Source organism: Aptenodytes forsteri, unplaced genomic scaffold (genome assembly GCF_000699145.1).
Source record: "Aptenodytes forsteri isolate BGI_AS27 unplaced genomic scaffold, ASM69914v1 Scaffold23, whole genome shotgun sequence".
In the NCBI taxonomy this organism is placed as follows: domain Eukaryota; kingdom Metazoa; phylum Chordata; class Aves; order Sphenisciformes; family Spheniscidae; genus Aptenodytes; species Aptenodytes forsteri.
The window spans coordinates 7,276,196-7,297,662 of NW_008796043.1; the positions used below are offsets into that span (position 1 = coordinate 7,276,196).

Here is a 21,467-nt window from a genome sequence, read left to right on the forward strand (position 1 = left end):
TGGCCCGGCTGGGGAGAGGGGCGAGCGCTGCTGATGGCCGGGAGGGCCCTTTCGGCAAGGCTCGGCCGTGCGAACGGGTGTTATACGCGTATCACGTGCGATAGTGCCTCGGTATTGCCCTTGGTTTTTTTTTTGTTGTTGTTTTGTGCTAAACAAACAAAATTTTGTACAACAAGATGAGTGCCGCTGTCTGTCAAGCGAGCCATAATTCTGCATCTGCACCTCCAAATCTATTTAGGTGCATCTGCCTCCGCTCTTTTAAATCCATTATTTCCTAGTTAAAACCGGAGGACTTAAAATTTTCTTAAATTGCATCGCATCCTTCTCGCCGTGAAGGAAAGTTTCTAGTGAAGACCGCAAGAGCAAAACCTCCAGTGACGCTTCTAGGACCAGTTACTGGCTTGTTTATATTTCACAGGTCTGGCCTCTTGGGGCTTTTTAGTACGTGAGGAACAGATTGTAGAAGCCCGCAGTACACAGTTGTGTCAGTGTTTCTCCGCTATTTTAATTATGGTTGGCAAACTGGGATCCTGATGCCAGTATAACAGGACTTTCCCTGAACTCTAGCACATCTGCGTAAGCTGTATTTTCTGTTCAGTGGGGAAATGTGTCCTTTTTTCTTACTTCCCATTGTTTTCAGATTAACAGTTTTCTCCTTTAGTTTGGAAACTTTTGGTGGAAATTTTGATTGCTATCTCTGAAGAAAAGACACTCACGCTCTTCTGTTTCCTCTTCTTGAGTGCCGAGTTGTCAAAACCGGTGACACTACAGATTAATAATTGCTAACTCTTCTGCGTATTTATCGGTGGATGCATGACTGTTCAAAAATGCAAAACTTAAAAGACTCTGTGCAGCTGACTTGTTCAGTGACTGAGTGGGCCGTCTTCCTGGAAAATGGGAAAAGGCTTGCGCTTGGTAGGTCTTAAATATGCAAAATAATGAATGTGTTTTAAAAAAAAAAAAGTTGGACAAATCAGAAGGTACTTTCTGCTAGAAATACTGAAAAGCCAGGCATTTGAGTTGCTTTGTAGGCTAATTTAGACTAAGTGATTCTTCCTTGTTACCCATCTCAAGCACTGCATACATCTGAAATCTTAACCTTCTTGGAAGGTTTTTTAAAATCACGACGAGCTAGAGTTGCCATAGTATATTTACTTAAAACCGAAGCACAGGTAGAAGGAAGGATATGGTTTTCTTAAAGTGTGGTATTTCAACCAGTTACTGTGCACATAGGATATTACTGTGTGCTATATTTTGCAGGTTTTTCAGCGAAACTACAGTTTGCTAAAGTAGCCTTGTGTACCTGTGATCGTGATTGGAATGCGTAACCATTCTTTAGAAACACACTGTTTATTCCAGGCATTCTTGTCTGCTCTTGGTTGGTACTAGCTTTACCAAAGTGAATTTAACGTGCCTTTGTGTCGTTCTGCCTGATGTTCCTGCTGGTGATCCCATTTCCAGCATTGAGAGCTACACTTTGCGTGACCAAATTTCACTTCACTTAATTCCTGCACCTTTACTGGGGTCAGGTCTTCTGAAGCTGCAACTTGTGCTAGGCTGCTGTCAGTATTTGCACACAGGTACATTGTTTGTGTGCACACTGTCAAAACTGAGGAGGGTAGCAGTGATGGTGGTGTAAATGGCGCTGTGAGCCAGGAGGTGTGCTATTTTATGGGGCTTATCTTGATGCACGCTTACCTCCTCACGTAGCTCCACATGAAGCGATACTGGTAGCCAAAACTATGTCTATCAAAGAGTAGCTTTGCTTTTAAAGAACATGGTATTGTTTGCCATTGAAGGAGAATGGAAATGCTATGGAAAACTGAACTGGAATCGCACACCTGAACTTCCTTCGGAAATTTGTTTGCAGTGAACAGTGCCAAGAGATTGGGAGAGTTGCTTTCGAGCTGCTTTTGTGAAGACTTGCCCAAAGAATTTCTGATGCTGTTATACACATTTATTGCTTCCAAAGTTTCTCAGTATGTATGTTGGTTACAGTTGGTTTATAGGATATTTTTAGACTTGTTGGAAATAGTATGTTCTGATGGCTGAGACACCTTGTAGAAAATGTGTCCTTAGCTTGATTATTGACAAGTTTTAGAGTTAAAAACTGAATGTTTTGAGATGGTATAAATCTGGAATTTGAAATACTGGGTTAATCTTGCTAATTACACTCTTGTATGTTAGGTAATAATCTAGTTTCAAAACATTTTGTTTGCAGTTAACGTGAAATGGGGAAAAGAGAAATTCGATGGTGTGGAGCTTAACACTGATGAACCTCCAATGGTCTTCAAAGCCCAGTTGTTTGCACTGACTGGAGTTCAACCAGCTAGACAGAAGGTTATGGTTAAAGGAGGAACTCTGAAGGTAGAAATCCGTGGGTTTTTATATTATTTCTAACTTTATTACATTATAACATAATGAGCAATGGCCATATTTCCAAGTGTTCTTCCAGAAGATCTTTCATTGTATATATTAAACTGACTACACTTTTCAGAAATAATTCTGTATGATTCATTGCCTGCTACTAAAAAATACGGGCAAAAGTTTGTTGCTAAGTGGTTGGGAGGTACACTGCTGTTTTAAAACACTTCTTCGCTCTCTTATACCAAACACTACTCTGCTTGGTGGTTTTTTTTTTTTCCTGTTCCTTTTTAATGTTCAGAATCTGAACGAAACTTTCTGCTTTTAGCTTGTTTAAGACAAGTTTATCTGGCACTTCTTTGCTGGAGACTTATCAGTGTAACGTGATATAGACAACTTTCCTACAAAAAATTGTTTACATCTAAGCAGTGTTGAACAACAGATGAAGAACCTTATTGAAAAGATGACTTGGCTGCTTTTTATTTTAGTCAGACAAGACTTGATGATGTGTAAATAGTTAATATTGTGGAATCTTGGATGAAACACAATTGTATATTTAGAAATATGTGATTAATATTAATGAAAATACTTGCTTGTCTTTTGCTGCAAGATAATTAACTTGTCTTTTATTTAATTTCAAATACAGGATGATGACTGGGGGAACCTAAAAATAAAGAATGTAAGTTCTGAGGAATAACTAAATTTTACTAGTTTGATTTTTATTTGGCATTTAAAGAAAGATTTAAAGTTCTTGCTGTTTCTGTTTGAATGGGTAGTTCTTTCTTAAAAATCAGAGCTTGATGACAAATAATTTTTCAGTTGTCATACCTAAGCATTCTTACAAAGTCCTCACCATTGATTTGTAAAAAACCTTTTCTAGCATCAGGGAAGTCTGATGGGAAATTACACCATCTTCCTGAAGTACTTGGGAGCATCTTTCTTTCTTACAAGAAATGTTCTGGGTCAGACCAGTGGTCGTTCTGTGTTGTGTGTCTGTGACCACAACAATAAGTCATGTTATTTAGAGAGAGCTTGTGAACCTGGGCGCTGTCTGCAGTCCATTGCACTTGTATTTCCCCAGCATGGAAAATTGTTGCATTACAAATGCTGAAGTTACAGCACTGCCTATATCCTTTTTTATCAGCCTGCTGAAATTTGTTCTGCTGTAGTAAATAGCTGCTGTTTAAAAACAAACCCATTAATAATGGTTATTCATACCTTTGACTAGTTCAAAAAGAAAACAAAAAGTGAATGTATTTATTTCTGTAGATATCTTGTAACATCTGTTTGGTACAGGTTTTACTCCAGTTCTTCACTGAGCAGATTGAATTAGGTAGCATTACTCTTACTCTTGTAATTAGTTCGCAAGCATCTATTAGCAGCCTGTAGCTGCAGCTATTGTAGCAAAGTAATTCAGAAAAAACCCCAATACATAATATTCTTGTCCTTTTCTGCATAGTTATGCTAACAGCTGCCTTTATTCTTTTTAATAATGTTATATACAAGTTCTAGGGATTTATTTACACTGTCAAACCAGTTTCTTTCCATTCTGTTGTCCATCCTTTTCCTTAGCACTGTATTTTTCAAGGCTCCAGATAGCCATTTTTCTCCCCCTTTGATAGATCTTATTGTGTAGATGTACTCCTGTTGAATGCTGAAAACCTCCTTTTCCTTACACTAGTCCAACAAGCATGGTAACTTGATTGCTCCTCTCCGCCCCGAATGTTAGTCCTCATGCCTAAACTGATGGGGTCATTTTGGTTATTTTTCACTTTTCGATTAATTTAATGTCCTCAGAACTTGCCAGACCAAAGGATGGCGCTTTCCCACTTGCTTTTCAGGTGAAAAAACCAATTTGAAACTGAGCTGTGCTCCTCATTATTACCCACATATGTCTGAAGTGTTTCCCCAGATTCTAGGCTAAAGATGAAGGATTTTTTTTTGTTGTTTAGAGAATTCTGAATTTGAGAACTTGAGATTTTGTTGATTGAGAACCTCAAACGTTGCAGCTTCTCTCAAATTGGAAGTTAGCTGCTCAGTTATCCTCGGTTCCAAGGTATTTTCTAAGACTTAAGGGAAAGAGGAATACTTGCACTGAAGTGTTGAAGATGCTTGATCCCTAGTGGTCCATCAGGAAGGGAGCTTTTCTGAACACTTCACATTGGGATATCCTATGAATGTTAAATTTTAGTCCTGATTGGAATCTTGCATTGTCAGCTGCTGGCAAGCTCACCAGGCTCAGTGGAAACATCTAGCATGGATAATGCTGTGGAATTGTTCTCAATAAGTACTTTCTAGATAATGAGAAAGTTAAAGTATACCCTTCAGAAACAGCATTGCAATATCAGTTTTGTAAACTAAGAGAAAGATTGTGTTTATCTTTGGGGAAATAGCTGAAATATGTCAAGAGCTTAATGATTTATTTTTTTTTAAGCGGAAATAACTGCCCTTAAATATTTATTACTATTTCTGCTGTGTTTCAAGGGGATGACCTTATTAATGATGGGTTCTGCAGATGCGCTTCCGGAAGAGCCAATTGCTCGACCCATCTTTGTAGAAGACATGACAGAGGAGCAGTTGGCTTCAGCTGTAAGCATATTTCAAACTTTGGTTTCTTGTAAACCTTTGAATAATGGCAAGTTTTTAAATAGTTGCAGTTGCTTAAAAGTGGATTTTGAAACTATAATGTCTGTTTAGCATTTATAGCTTCTCAAAGAAATGCAAATTTACGTTGATGATCCAGCTGGTAGCAGTGATGAGAAGTCTGGAATTTAATTTAAAAGTCATGTAACTAGTGCTGTTTTTTCTTTAAGCAGGCAGCTTAGTAAATTTTCTAAAAATAGTCTTGCTGATGTTTTTAAAGACAAAGTTATATTGCCCTTGCCGTATTAGTGTCCTGAACTTTGCCTGAATAAGGGCTCTTAGATGTGTAAAATTGTTTCCTGCCTCCTTCATATCTGTGAAGGGAAACTAGGGTTTGTTTGGGGTGGGGTGTGTTTGGGGTTTTGTTTGTCCTTGTTAGTAGTATTAGGTAAACTTTTCTTTCTGAAAAAGGAAAGTAAGTTTGACATTAGTGGAATAGATTATATGTTTTCCTTTATGGGAGTAAAGTTTGGAAGAGCATAATTAATCTATTTTTTTAAATGAAGTAACTTCTGTTTGAGTTGTTTCCTTTTTTACAGTTTGAAAGGCTTAATTTTCTAATCAGTCAATTTGAACTAGGAGTTCTTTGTCATAGTTAAAACAATTGCATGACTGTTGTCAACTGTGCATGCAGAACGGGAATGCTTTTATGCACGTCTGTATGAAAACGGATCTGTAGTTTAGGACTGGTTTTGTGCTTCAGTATTTAATGCTTTCCGTGGCACCAGCAGGTGAAGGATACTTACGTATTTTTGAGACTAACCCTATACATAGACTTTGAGATAACTGAGAGGCAAACAAGGAGATGATTCAGTGTCAGATAACATTTTGAAAAAGTTGGTCACATTGCATTTCTCTGATTGAAATTTTGTTATACATCAAAATTCGTTTGTCTGTACTGCGTGTATTCATTAAAAATGGAATACACAGCTGAATGAATTCTCTCTTCCTAAAATAATTAAGTGATACTGGTATGCAGTACTACTTCATTTTCATTGAACTACGTGCTTTTCCTTGACAAGTACTCAAATATGCAGGATTTAAAAAAAAGAAAAAAAGAAAAATGCCATTATATTGTTATTGATAGTGGTTTCTGCAACTGGTTAGTTTAGTTATTAGTTGGCCTTCACATTTGTCAAAACTTCAGAAATTCACAAGTTGTCTGAAAGGATCAAATTAATGATCTATTGCAGACTTCTGGAGAGGATTTTAAATAATGCTTGTTTCTAACTATGAACTTAATCACATTCAGAGTTTTACTGAAAACTGATTTTAATTAAAACATCCGTGTTTCATACAAATGTATTCATGTGGAAATTTCATGGAAATAGAATTTTAAGGTCAAAACTTGAATGAGATTATAATTGAACTTTCTGAATGACTGCCTGCTTGAAGAATATGCTCATGAAACTAAACATGCACAGAAAAAAACCCAAAGCATTCCCGAATGTCTTCTAAAAGCACCAGATGGTGAAATTATTAATATGATCAGAAAATGGATCTGGAAAACGTCATAAAGTTTGATGGAATATTCCAGTTTTACGCATCTCTGATCATTCCTTTTCTTAGAAGTTGATGTCAAATTAAAGCGTTTATACAAAAACGGTTGCACATCTCTGACCTTCAAGCACCCTTGTAAATTTTTTGGTAGATGGAGTTACCATGTGGATTGACAAACCTTGGCAACACTTGCTACATGAACGCTACGGTTCAGTGTATCCGCTCAGTGCCAGAAGTGAAAGAGGCCCTTAAAAGGTAGGATTCAGTACAAAAAGACCATGACTAAAATGTTTTCTTTAGCTTATGAAATAGATATTTTGTGGAACGGTCCGTCTTAATACTGGTGTGGATTATCGTAACAATCTGTTATTCTTTAAATCTAATCAAGATTGACATAATGATCGATTAAAGTTTATCCTATGGCTGTGTTAGTCTGTACTTTTTAAAGAACTTAAGACTATGTATTTGTTGGAACTGGCTTTTAGTAGAGAGAATGTGTTTTGCCTAACTAAAAATAGTTTCTATCAAGACTTGTTTAAAATGCTTAAACAAGCTACTGAACTCCTAACCCTGTTTTCTGGTGTTAGTTTGTACGGTCTTGTTCTGTATAAAAGAATCGTACAGGAGTCCTGTTCCTTTCAGGACTATCTTTTTTCAATGGCTTTATTGCATAATGTGTTTTCAGCTATGAAATTCTGACGTTACCGACATTTGGTACTTGGAGGTACAGCAGGAAGCTCTGAGACAGGACCATGGGTATTACTGTGGCGGCAAACTGGAAAAAGCTGTGTAGGGAACAGAAGGCATGCCCTTATGGAATTTGCTTCATTTGTTCTGATTGTAGAATAACTTTTCTGAATTTTTTTTGTTATTCTGGACTGAAATGTGGAAATGGTTAATTTTTTTTTGTGAGGAATCTACGAGAAACTTGAAAAGAAGATTGGAGGAAAAAAGAATACGTGGTAACGTGAGCCTGAATTTATCCTCCAGATGAATTATAATGAGAAAACCATCTGTATTTAAAAATGTATTTAAAAGGATTAGGTAGAGCATTGCCATCTTAGAGTTAACTTAATTCCTTTAAAATACACTGCTTTCTTGATGCCTTGGTACCCAACTGGATATTCTAGGTTACTGTAAACACTAGTTATTTAAGTACTTATAAATTTTTCTTCATTCTGTTAGCCGGTGAATTTGCAATTATTTGGCACTGAGAACTATTTGTGAAGTACAGAAACTCTGTTTTAAAGCTTTTTCTTGTTTTTCAGTGTTGTCATTTTAGAAAAGTCTGTTTATTTCCATGTAAAGGACTCTGAGTTACTGCACTGAATCAGAGTATTTGACAAATTTAACATACCAAATGTCAAAATGTACCCTGTAAAACTGGCAGGTGGCAATACAAGATGTGGCCTTATTGTTTGTGGGAAGTCAGATTCACAGGCAGCCGCTCTGTTTTCCCCTAGAGACTTAGCCTTTATTTGGCCTTCCCTGCTTGATGACAGCATGGAGGGGTATATGGCAGTGGGAGAGAGGTGAGAGGACTCAAATGGGAAAGCTTACTATTACGGCTTCATTTCTCACCAGCTGCTCCGTTGATCTCTGCGAGGGTACTCCCTGTTTTGTAGCATGACAGGGGGAAAGTTTCCTGCTCATCATCTAGCAGTGGTCAGAGTTTTTAAAGTTCAGTCTGAGATTAAAGAATGCATGAGACCCTCCTTTTGCTTGAAGGCTTATATGCTTTGATGAGACCATCTGTTCCTCATGCAGGTGGTAAATTAAGAAATCATTCCAAGAAGAGTGGTAAGTTCTGGTAATACAGGTGGACTCCCATACTTTTTCAGTGTAGGAAATATCTCCCCGAGAAAAATGTCTCACCTCTCACTGTTTTGCTTCTGCTATGGAGGGAGGAAGCCTGTCCTCCATTTCTGTGCATTTTATCTGCCATCTATCCTTGAAGGTGGTTTTTTCCATGTATCTGAAGAAGCTGTGGCAAATGTTTCAGAAATGGGGTAGCTTCTATTCTGACTTTTTCTCAGTTTCTTTAAAAATAGATTGAGTCTTTGATTAGGGAAGCAGCAGTGATGTATCCAGACTTCTCAGTCTGCATTTGTTTATTGTCTCAAGGATGCTGGTTTTCCTTTGCTTCCATGCAGTGCTTGCAAAATAGCTGAGACTTTGAGGTGAGTGTGAGCAAATCTTATCTTCAGTTACTTCTGTTTTGGTGATTGATTTCTTTTTTGATACATTTAAATAAATCTAGCTGCTGCCTTCTTTATGATTTAAAAACCTGACTGCTCTTCTCGATTGTGCTTAATTGCATACAAATTATTTTTCTTCTCTTTTAGGTATGGTGGTGCCTTAAGAGCTTCAGGAGAAATGGCCTCTGCTCAATACATTACTGCAGGTTGGTGTTTAGGGTAGAACACAGGGTTTTAGGCTAGCATGTGATTTCCTGCTAACTGCAGATGAAAATTGCAGTTACAGCTCTGCATATTTTTCTTTAGTGCATATGCCTTAGGAATTTCAGATCTGCTAGCACTGGCGGATTCATTTTGCTCTGTTGTTAATATCTTTAAAGGTTATTCTGACTGTGGCTGCAAAGCATACATCTCTGCATATTACCTAGCTGCATGCTGGGAAAAATATATTCAAATGTGATCTAGGCTTAGATAGAAATAATTCGTATCTCTTACTGTTTTGCATGTAGGCATAAAGTAATTGGAACTTCCTAAAGGAGACTCCATCCATCTGTTGATTTGATCGTTTTGTGTAGAAATATTTTAGTGAACAGTTCTTTGTTTCACTTAATGGTAGGCTAACGCCATACTCCTAGAATATGTATTTCATTGATATTTTTTAATATGATTTATTGGCTGAGCATTATTGTTAAGCTGGTAGCTGATGCTTTATCACTGGTTTACCCTGAAGATCCATATTTCATAACTGAAATAGAAAGTAGTGTCTTCAAAAGGAAAGTTACTCTTTGTTGTGGTGATCTGGGTGCTCACAATGTGGGAGCTCACGATGGCCCCGTATCTCCCAAGTTCTAACTAGAATTCTAGTTAGACCCCTTACACTTGAACAAGGGTACTACTTGTCCACTTTTTCTTTTTTTACTCTATTTCATTGCCCCACTAAGATGCTGGGCCAGGACACTGGGATTTAACAATGTAAGGAAGGAAAGGTCCAGTTTGTGGGTATGCCTGCTGATCGAATTTTGGGGTGGTAAGTTCAATGGTTACTCTATACAACCATGCCTGCCCCTCCCCTTTTCGCTGCCTTTACTTTGTGTCCCTTGTTTTCTTTTTAAGGTGACAGCTCTGCTTTTTAGGAGTCTTAATAGTTTAATTAATTTGTAGTTAATTCTTTGGCGCTGAGCTGGTCAAGAACTCCTGCATGACACTTATGGCATTTTTTTTAATTGCTGTGTCATATTGGTTGTCCCTCTTATCAATGTCAGTGAAGATATTTCTTAAAGAGAGGAAGCAACTGACCTTGGTTCCTTGTAATTGTGCCTATATTCACTTATTCAAGAGTATCATTCATTAGTCTCTCCACTTGTAAATTAGTGACCATGCAGACTGTTGCCTACCTCACAGGGTTGTTGTGAGGATTAACAGGTGTCTCTGAGGTGATTTGTGGATTTAAAATGCTGCAACCTGGGTAGATAAGACATATGTAGTAATGTGCCTGGAGCAAAAAAGAAAGCCATGTGTATTGTCATGCAATCAGTAGCGTTCATTGAATTGCACATAGTTACGAACTGTCTGCACGTATGCATACACATACTTGTTTTCCTGGGTGTTAAATTGAGCATGAGTATTTTCTAGATATTTTAGTTGGGAAAAATGAAAGGTTTTTTTTCCCAGTAGTTCGTGGAACTTAAGCTGCTCTAGAGGATAGACTGTGAATGCCTTCTGGTTTCTCTAGGTGTAGTCCTCTTATGAAAACATTGTTCCTCATATGTGTTTCAAATGAAATCTTAACTACTCAAAAATGTTTTTTTTTTCTGTAAGCAGCCAGGAAAGACAAGGCACTATGTGCCAAACTCCCAGAATTGTCATCTTTACGCTTGCAAAGTCATGTTCACGAAGGAGATCTTAGGTGTACCTGTTATGCCACTTGGAAAATTTGGTCCTGCTTTGGAAAGATCAAACTGGACACTGTTACATGATCAGTCTTTAAACGTTGCTGCTATTTTACTATTCTTTTTAAACTTCCTGCCATGTTTGAATTGTTTTTCCACTTCTCAAAGCATTCACTTACTTTTTCTTCAAGCTCTTAGAGACTTGTTTGATTCCATGGATAAAACTTCCTCCAGTATTCCACCTATCATTCTCCTGCAGTTTTTACATATGGCCTTCCCACAGTTTGCAGAGAAGGGCGATCAAGGCCAGTACCTTCAACAGGTAAAGACCGATTATTAGCTTATTGTTTGAGGATTCTACAGTATGTTGGAAGTTGAGAACAAGGATGTTTTAAAACTTACTTTCTCTTGTGAAAATAACTTATCCCAGTAAAGTCTTTGCTTTTGTATTGTGTAGAAAAGTTGAATGTAATATCAAGTGCTAGCTCTGAAAATGTATGGTGGAATAGGGAAAAATTCTTAGTTAAGGAATCCTTACATTTGGTTTTATAGTGTAAAGATTGATGGGTTTAATATTACTAAATCATAACACTACTAGTCAGATTTAATGTTCTGTTCCTTTCCTAGGATGCCAATGAGTGCTGGGTGCAGATGATGAGGGTACTACAGCAGAAGCTGGAAGGCATAGAAGGTGATACAGTTATGGAGGTAATTGTAGTCTTACTCTAACCAGAGTTAGGATTTATAATATTGTACTTGTGATTCACATATTTTTTGCTAAGGATTATCTGTTTTGTGTGTTCTTCAGCACGTGTCTATTGTCCAGTAAGTGAAACTGCTTTCTGATGTGTCTGGTCAGCATAATGCTACCTATGTCATGTCATGTCATAGCTATGCTGTGGAGCATACTATAGGAATACTTTCCCTTTGGGCTTTGTAAGGCGTATGTTGGACCAGGGTAGTGGTGACTGTGAGTATGCAGCAGCTGGCCCTCATAACCTGTGAATTTAGCACGTAAGAACTTTTTTTCTGGAAGAAACCCCATCCTTGTGCTACAGCTTTCTTGGCTACAAGAATGCATTTCAAACAGACAGCTAACTTAATTAACCTGCTAAGAAATTACTTAAAGCTTTTCACAAGACTTTACCAGACTGACTCTCTTCTTTCTCTGTGAGCTGTTTTCTGGAGAGTCTTGGCAGTGGCAAAAATCTGATAGACTACTCTAAAATTTAAGACAGATTTAAGTTGGGGGGCAGGGAGGTGTGACTTTTGATTGAAATCTTGCTTGCTGATGTGCTGTGAGGTGGCTTTAACAGCATGCTATAAATGCGTTTGTTTTGAAACTTTTATACAGTGTAAGGAGATTGACTAGGAGAAAATGCGCCTAGAGAAAGGTGAAGGAATAGGCTTCAAAGAATTTAAATAAATGGGGTTATTTTGTCTGTAAAGAAGACTGTCTTTACGTGCTATTTAAAGTTACATCATAAGAGAATTTGTTTTGCAGACAGACTCTGGAGCTACAGCAGCAGCTTCTAAAAAGAAGAGTTTAATTGATCAGTTCTTCAGCATTGAATTTGAAACAGCGTATCCTAAAGACTAAGGCAAGACATAAAGAATGATAATAATTTCACACTTTAGCAGTTGAGTGCAGGGAGGACGAAAAGCATCATCCAGAGTAGTACATAAAATAAAGGTGTGTGGTGGGGAAGAGAGGGAATGATGTATTGCAGGAGTACACAGAAATTAAAGTTAAGATTGGATATACTTTGAGAGAGAGGATGATGTGGGGAGGAAGAATGGTAATGGAAACTTACAGAAGAACCCACTGAATTTAAATACCAGGTTTCCTTCCCGGAGAAGATTGCCAGTTACCTACTTCAAGGACGTTGAGGTGTTTTATCCAAATAAAAGTAATTATGTTCCTAAATAGCCTTTTTTTGACTTGTAAAGGGAGTGTTGCTGATATACTTGGCATATTAAACATGGACAAAAGATAGCTTGATTGATTTCTTAAGAAATAAATTGGATGTACACTGTTAGATGAGTAAGAAACTAAGGCAGCTGACAACTTTCTAGTAGCTTTTTAATAGCAAGAACAAAAAGATGACATGGGGCACGCATCTCATGCCAAGTATTACTGTTTTCCCACTTTACCACCCCAAAATCCTGGCTGTCATTAAACTGGCCACCACTTTTAGAAAGAATTATACTATATGTGTTGCTAGTCTGAAATAAGGAAACATTGCCTTAGATGAGGTACTGTATCTCATAGCTTGGTAGTGATGAAGAGTAAAGGCCTTTTTTAAGGTAAGAGTCATGCATATCTCTCCCTGCACTGTGGTGTTTGTTATCCCTGAAATAGTTGGGAGGAGCAGAATGAGTAGCTAGGAGGAATGATGCATAGGCTAATGGCAGGAGGCAGAAACTTGGTAGAAAAGTTGTGTTGCAAGCCTTCAAAGTGTGATTATGGCAGCATTTGTAGAATAAATGCATTCAGAGCAGTCAGAAAAGTGTCTCGTTAGAAGAAGTGGATGAGAGAAAAGGATTGGTGGCAGAAGTACAAAAAAGAAGAGGTTGGACAGAACAATTAGAAGAATGTGTAGAAAATAATGAAGAAATGGACTTTATTTCAGTGAAGAGGGCAGATACAAGGCAGGGAAAGGAGGCTGTGCACGTTGAAAGAAACAGGAAGTCTGGCCAGCAGCAGTAATAGAACTTTATTACTTGTAAACAGTAACGGAGCATAGTGTTGCAGGACAGCTTCAAGACTTGGTATTGGCAGCCAGTTAGTATGATCTGTGTCCTGGGGGGGTGGGGAGGGAAGAAAGAACAAAGCAGGCCTCACAGGCTTAAATGGTGATTAAAAGCTTATTTATTTTTTTTGGTATGCTGTCTGCCTCAGCTACCACTTGTCATTAGACACAAAGGAACAGATTGGTTAGAAGGAAGGGCTGTTTCAAACCTTCATTTTTATACTATGAGAAGTAAAAGTACTACTGATGCACAAGCACAGTATTATCTTAAGTTACCGTGCTGTTCAGCATGTTCTTTTCACTAGAGCAGTAGTTCAGCTCTTGGTGCATGATGGTTTTCCTTAACTTCGTGAAGCATGAAATGTACAGAAGCTGAAGAAGAGGAAGTAACTAAAGGAAAGGAGAATCTGCTTCAGCTTAGCTGCTTTATCAATCAAGAAGTGAAGTATCTGTTTACAGGACTAAAATTGGTAAGCCATTACAACTTTTTTTTATTTAATTCAGATTCTAAATGACCTGTGTTTTTAATCTGTGATTTGGAATTGACATCTACTGTCCAAACTTTACAAAGTTCCAAGGTTTTTTGGGGGTGTTTAATGGGAAGATGGAAATGAAAATGAATTGCCTGCTAATGTAAAGCAGACTTCAACAGAGCGTTTTCTTGACCCTGACGTGGTCTTCCCCATGCAGGTAACCAAGTGCAAGCCAATTTGTTACTTGTAATTTGAAACTATTTGTTTGACTTTCACTTCAGACTGAGTAGTATCATGATTTAAGCGTGCTGTAAATGGTTCCCAAAAAGTCCAAAAGTCAGTTTTAAAATAGGGCAGCACTTTTGTTGCTGTGTTCTAAGAAGAAAAAAACAGATGATGAAACAATTAAGCTTAAACTTAATTTTGCAGATTTGAAGGGGGTGTTAAATCTTCCATGACACATCATCATCATCTTTAAGCTGTTTATTTAAGTAGGACTTCTTAAAGTAGTCTGTGTTTTATATATTTCTAAGTTTTCAGGGTTTTTTGGAGAATCTGAAGGGGCAGGGAGAGGAGCTACTACAAAAACACTGTTGTAGTAACTGCTCTTGTAGTATTTCTGTAAGAGCAGGGATGGAAGCAGAGATCTGGTTTGTACAGGACTGGACCAAGTTGCGTGGTTCTCAGATAATCTTTGTTTCTGCTTTTTCTGTTTTGACAGAATTTAGAATGAAAAGTAAAATAAAATAGTTAATGCTCACAAATTATAAAGATTATGAAAAAGAAATCTCACTTTCAGGCCAGAAAGGGCCTTCTAGAATTGTTACGCTGGATTGCCTGTAGCAAGAGAGTCACAACACTAACAACCAGGTCAGTCTTTCCCTGAATTTGGAAAGGTCCCTGGAAGCAGAGTATCACCACCTGGCTCTTTATGTACGGCTCTGCTTTAGACTGAGAGTTGAGAAATGTGCAAATATTCCTGTCACAAGAAACTTCAGAGGTTTTTTTTTTTTTCCAGTTGTGTTCCAACCATGACATGACACATTCGTAACCAAATGCAGATATTTAAGTTGCAAGTTCTACTCTTGTAGAATAAAATTTCTGCAGAGAGAAACTTAGTGTTGTTGGGGCTCAGGAATGAGCCTGGAGCTGAACAAATGAATGGGCATGGTCTTTTTGCCAAGGAATTTCAAAATTCTGTGTGTCGTAATGGCTGATAGCAACAGAAGAGATTGGCAGAACAAGATTTAGTTGACGGCTTGTTTATCCGTGCTGTGCTTTTCTTTAAGCTGGGTTTTATGATGAACGTATGTGTTACTACCTTTTTTTTTAACAGCGTCTTCAAGAGGAAATCACCAAACTCTCTCCAACACTGCAGAGAAATGCACTCTATATCAAATCTGTGAGTGGTACTTTTGTTACTCTCTTTATGATTCTTTTAACTGTTGTCAATTTTCTGTCCCAAAACACAAAGTTACTGCTGCAACAGCATGTGATTTATAGAATCATGTTTATAAAGCATCTGAATATCCATGACCAAGAAATTTAAGACCAGTTGAAAATTATTTCTTTGAGTACGCTACTATACAGAGCTTCAAAATAGGAGGCCTTGTTATATTCCTATGTGTTTGTGTACAAATATGTTCCCAGAATAGCCTGTAATTTAGGATGAGCAGTGTTTAAGGTATAAAAGATCTGTAACTATCTCAAGTGACAGCTTTTTCTGAATTTTTTTTTTGCAGTCTAAAATCAGTCGCTTGCCAGCGTACCTGACTATTCAGATGGTTAGATTTTTTTACAAAGAGAAAGAATCTGTGAATGCCAAAGTTCTTAAGGTGAGTAAGTTTTCTGCATATTGAAATTTAATTCCTCTTTATGCTTTTCAATGAGTTTTTATTATAGGTAGACAACTAATACTTGAAGGCTATTTACTAAATTGTTTGCTTTTAAATTGCATTTAAAAATATTAACAGTGCAGTTTCTCTTCTTAAGTACAAAGTAGCTTTGTTCCCAGTTGCGATGATGTGTGACAAACTATGCTACCAAAATAGACTGGGGGAGGAGGTAAGAAACAGAAGTGAATTTGCTCCAATACTGTTAGGATTTTTTTGGGGGTCTCTTCACTAGTGGTTCGGAGGACGATGTTTAATTACGGAGTGGGCCAGGCTCTCAGTCACTGGATAGCGTTCAAAAGTTGATGAGAAATGTTTATGCTAACAAACACTTCCTGTATTAGTTATTTTGTCTGGCTTTCTGACTGACAAATGCAAGAACCAGCTGCAAACAGCTAAATGTTCCAGTTTTGCTTTCTGTTGACCTTGGCTGATAGACCTCCTAGGCTGCTGAGGAAGCATCACAATAGATGATGCCTGTTCCTTACAAGAGAAGCAAGGGAATAAAGATTGAAGGCGCAGGTTAACTATTGTAGAAGGTTGTTTGGATAACACAAATGGATGTTTTTGCCATTTTTGCAAGTGTACAGTCATTCTACATGCATTTTTTTTTCCTTAGGCCTGCATAGGTATATCCATAGTATAAAAGTATTGACAGCTAATAATAAAGAATCTAAGTGTTTATACTGAATGTAGTAATTTATGATGGTTTGTTTATACTGAATCAGACATTCTTCTGTGAAAGTATTGCAGCCCTTTAGGTAAGTACTGCCAGCAACCTTGCAGTAGATCAGGTTGTCATAAATGTGACAAGAGTTGCATTTAATTGGACTTAGTGTTGTCTTCCCATGGGAGAACACTTTAATGTGGAGTACCAAATTATGCTAATAATCTTTATGCTTTTTACTTCCTAGGATGTTAAATTTCCTCTTATGTTGGATGTGTATGAGCTATGTACGCCAGACCTTCAGGAAAAAATGGTTTCTTATCGATCAAAATTCAAAGATCTAGAAGACAAAAAAGTAAATCAACAGCCAAAGAATGTAAGTCTCCCGGCAATTTCATGGACGTTTTGATTAGATAAGTCATACATCTGAAATTGGGTACTAATAAGGACTAGAGAAAACTTGACTGACTTAAATATATTTTTTTTTCCTATTTAGCATCCAAACTCCTTAGTATTGAGCTTTAGACGTTTTTGTGTATTTTCATGAAAATATAGTACCTGCTTTGGCATGACTGCTTGATGAGAAATGTTAAAAGCTGTAGACAAACATGTTGCTTACATTTTTATTTCAAAATGTATGCAAATGTAGTGCTTCTGCTTACCAGTGTTATGCCTAAAGGTTTTCTGTGAATTACACAAAATGATTCTCCAAACATTATTGCTTGCTGGCAGGTCACTTGTTCGGTGGAGTATAGGTACCTGTTTCCTGCTCACCAGCTGGAAGGGGTTGTACAAGGGAGTACCATGTGTCTGAGTGATAAAATACAGAATATACGTAGTAGTGAGCTAAAAGACTGTACTCTAAAAACTTGGTAAATGGTTTAATCTCCTACCCTGCCTACATAATTCTAAAACTGACTTCCTTTTCTTTAATGAAGAAAAAAGTAAACGAGCTAAAACTGTAGTGTTTTAGCCAATTTTTTTCAAAGTTTGCTAGTCTTTTCCTGGCCTAACTCCTGGCAGTTTCATTTAAACATTTGAATAAGACTTGCATCTCTCTCTACACAGTTAGGAGCAAGGAAAGAGTGCTATTTTAAAACAGAATGTATCGGCACTTAGTCTGTCTCTGGTATTTTCTTATTGCCACTTCTGCTGCTAGAAAGTCCCTAACAAAGAATAAAGTCTTCAGTTGCAGAATTGTTTTCGTGCTCCAAGCCTGTAAATCTGGTGGGTAAACAAAACAGTCTAGACAATATGTGCTAAAATGATTATATATTTGCTTTAAAAAGTGGTCCTGTTTAGATTAGGCTTTTGGATGTCCAGCTAGAAATACTGTAATGGAACTTCTTTCAAGTTGAACAAAAAATGTATGGGCTTAGAAACATCTTTAAATGAATGGAGAGTTGGTATTTGAGATGATTGTGCTAAAGCTTGCTCAAAACCATTTCACATTAATTCAGCATATTCTGTTCTTTAGTCTAGTAAGAGTGATGGTGCACAGAAGGAAGTTAAATACGAACCATTTTCTTTTCCTGATGGTAAGTACAGGGAAGTAAATCTATTTTAAAGTAACTTTCCATTTACTCATGTTGAAGTGGACCTGATAGTAGGAATATTTTGAGAATGCCGGTTATTTTTAATGCCTTTGAAAATTAAGCTTCAGAAACTGACAGAAATTTAAGGAATAGAAAGATTGGACTTTAAAAAGTGCTGTGGTGGTGCTAGTGTTGCCTAAATTTGGGGGGCTTGGAGCTTGAATGTCCTAAGCGTTCACCCTCATGTTGAGGACACTGTGCAGAAATTATTTTGGAGGTCTTGTTTATCCCAACTGTTACCATTCAGTGCTTCCAAATTTTCTGTGTGATGCGCTACATGAGAAGTGGAGGGGGGGGCATTGACTAGCTCGAGAGCACGGTGAAAACAGGATGTTCTGGAGTGCTGAGAAGGGCAGTTAAGACACGTTGGGGACTGTAACACCCTTCTCGGTACCTTTGAAATAGCCAGTTTTTTTCCATTGAAAAATGGAATAGCGTAATTGAACCAACTGCAGAGTGGGCTGACCTACCGTACCCGAGTATTCTCAGCAGCATCGCTGTGCAGCCCGTGCTCAGCAAGTCGGTCCTTGCAGTTTCACGGCTGGCCTTGAATGTGGGCAGCAGCTGGTGTTTGAAGGAAGTATTGGCCAAACCTGCCCAGAAGGTTTACTAATCGTACATCATCGTTTTGACTCCTTAAGCTTACTGCATTTGCGTTACGCCCAGGATACATATTTATGTCATAAAAATGGACAACAGTCCCAGTTTCCTGAGGGGCTGTCCTGGCTGAAAGCCGCTGCTTTTAGTTCACAATGACTTAGAACCGTGCTGCAAATGGGGTTTTACACAGCTCAGTGCTGCAGTATGGCTAACGTGTCTGTGAAACACACTGAAACTGTTCATGTGAGACTCGTGTAACTTTTTTTCCCCCTCTTCCTTCAGATACTGGTTCTAATAATTGCGGCTATTATGACCTGCAGGCAGTGCTAACACATCAAGGCAGATCAAGTTCCTCTGGGCATTATGTGTCTTGGGTTAAAAGGAAACAAGGTAAAAAATAAAATTACAGCACTGTTAACCACCCTTCACAGCTTCTTTCCTTTAAGGGGCTGTTAAACACGCTTAGATTTTATGTACCTAAATTACAAATAATCCTCTTGTTTTTCTTGCAGATGAATGGATTAAATTTGATGATGACAAAGTCAGCATTGTTACACCGGAAGATATTTTGAGGTTATCTGGGGGTGGAGACTGGCATATAGCTTATGTTCTACTCTACGGGCCTCGCAGAATTGAAGTAATTGAAGACGAAGCTGAACAGTAGTCTTCAGTTTTAGTCATTCTGCCTAGGTGTGAAATAAATGTTGATTACTGATCACTTCTTTAACCCCAGAGCTTTAGCCAGTGGATAAATAATCTGTTCAAACCTTCTCATCTGAAGAGGGGTATTGTTTCAAAACTGATCCGTGTACCAGTTGTCACTACTGGACTGGACTGCCCACTGTGGTGGTGACAATACTTAAAATAGCTTTAATGTCTTGCAGAAGATAATTTTTTTTTTAAATAAGCCTGTTCCCCCTCCCCCAGTGTCATCAAGTATTTATTACACACCTATTCTCACATTTGTTACTCTTGCATGGTTTATACCACAGTTCAATAGCTGTCCATCCTTTGCCTTCCCTGGCAGTTTTGTTAGGAAGGTAGAAGAGAAACTGTTGCCTTGTTGCGTAACTCAGTGCTGCTGCCCATAGCCAACAGCCGTGGCTACAATCAAGTATTTGTCCAGCCTGACCTGCTGACTCAGTCTGTTCTGTTGCTGGCATCTCATGACTTCAGAATAAATTGTGATCAACAACGTGTCTCCATTAAAAAAAGTTCATGTCTCGGTAGTGTAGTTGTTAGTATGTGTTTGTTTTCACTTCCTGGGCCACCACTGATGAATGTCTCAAAGCAGTCATGTAATAAAGCCACTTTTTTTTTCAAGCTGTAGGGATTTATCTACCGAGTAAATAGTAACAGGAGGTTAAGTCTAGTATGGTGGCTGCAAAACTGGGCTTTGCTTACTTATGGTAACTTCTGTTCCTTCCCCGCAGGAGTACAGCAGCTATATGCTAGTGGGAAGCGGCAGTAAAAAAGTATGTCGGTGTTGGCTACAGCCAGAAAAGCTCTAGGCCATCAGCAGAACTCGTCCTCTGTGTAGAGGATCTGCAGTTCCTAGATGGGTCCACAAGCCTGCCATCTCCAGGTGTAGTGGAGGTCTTTCTAGGCCTATCAAACTGCACCCTTTAGTTACACCCTAGGGCTGGGGGCTTGAATTAGTGATAGGGATCCTCACTGGGATGGGATCTCTCCCCGGGGGGTCTGATTTCAAGCCTGTTTGTTTGAGGGCCAGAGCAGCACTGCCACATTTTGGTGAGAAGTTGTATCAGTTGTCACATGATGCAGAATAAAGTCTGCACTCCTCCACACACAAAAGGACACAAGACTACGCTGCTGCCAGGTCAGAGAAAGGGATCAAGGCTAAATTGGGCAGGGGGACAGCTCAGCTCCCAAGTCTCTTACCTCAAACACGAGCACTGAGGTTATGGTTCATGCCTGAAGCATCAAGAATCCCTCACTGGACACTGCTTCCTTCAGTCACCTTCCCTTGTGGCTGTCCTCATCCCCAGCTTTCCCAGCATCGAGGTGGCAGGTAGGCCGCATTCGCTTTACTTCAGCTGCAGAACAGGGTTCTCACTTTCCCCTATGTATGGTTCACACACACATTGCAAACGCTAATCCCATGCTGCAAGTGCTCCGACTCCTCTGTGGGAGGCTGCGTTTCCAAGAGCAGCAATGCCCCCTCTCCTCGGAAGAGCTGCTGGTCATCCCCACGCACCTCAGCTCACAATATGCTCAAGTCCCTTAATTGAAATTACTGCATTTCATACCATCTACCAAATTGTACCTGCAGCCAGAGGTAAGACTTGGGCTGTATTATTTCCAACAGCTGTCCCATCTATCAGCCCGTACGGACTCTCACTGAAGCACCCAATAACCAAACTCCTAATACAGTTAAAGCCAAAGGGGGGAAGCAGGCCCAAAGCTCTCATCAACAGCTCTGCAGGCAGGAGCTTGCCTCCCAGCTGGTAGCTAACCACCCTGGAAGTTCATAGGGACCACTGATGTAATAACTGAAACAATGCTCTGCAGAGAAAAGTTCTGTGAGATGTAGTTTTCCAAACACTCAGCAATTAAGAGAGATTTTACTGAATGACACAAATTCTACAATAGCCACAAAACAAGTTGTAGCTAGCTACACCACCACCAAATTCTCTCGCTTTTTGAGGGAAAACGGATCCAGCTACATGCAACAGCTTGTACCCATCAGTAGACAGCCATATCCTTAAACAGAAACCAATTGTCACTTCACAGTGAACTGGGACAAAAAGATTACCTTGTTTATCGTGACTCAGGGTTGTTCCTACATAGCCAAACATATGCAGCACTGAAGTTAATAATTACTAATAAAAACAAGCATAACCCCCCCCTCCCCCCCCGCTTACTGGCTGTC

At 38.6% G+C, this 21,467-nt stretch overlaps 1 protein-coding gene across 1 annotated transcript; it reads left to right on the forward strand.

Annotated features, from left to right (window-relative positions):
• The first annotated feature begins 2,217 nt into the window (after positions 1-2,217).
• USP14 (ubiquitin specific peptidase 14) lies at positions 2,218-19,767 on the forward strand. The gene is made up of 15 exons (XM_019473764.1): positions 2,218-2,367; positions 3,011-3,043; positions 4,849-4,953; positions 6,659-6,762; positions 8,853-8,911; positions 10,786-10,916; positions 11,222-11,302; positions 12,099-12,178; positions 13,703-13,817; positions 15,157-15,222; positions 15,563-15,655; positions 16,627-16,755; positions 17,857-17,917; positions 18,857-18,964; positions 19,087-19,767. Exons 1-15 carry the CDS (start codon positions 2,284-2,286, stop codon positions 19,236-19,238), a joined length of 1,401 nt encoding a protein of 466 aa, XP_019329309.1. The 5' UTR covers positions 2,218-2,283; the 3' UTR covers positions 19,239-19,767.
• Positions 19,768-21,467: the final 1,700 nt, after the last annotated feature.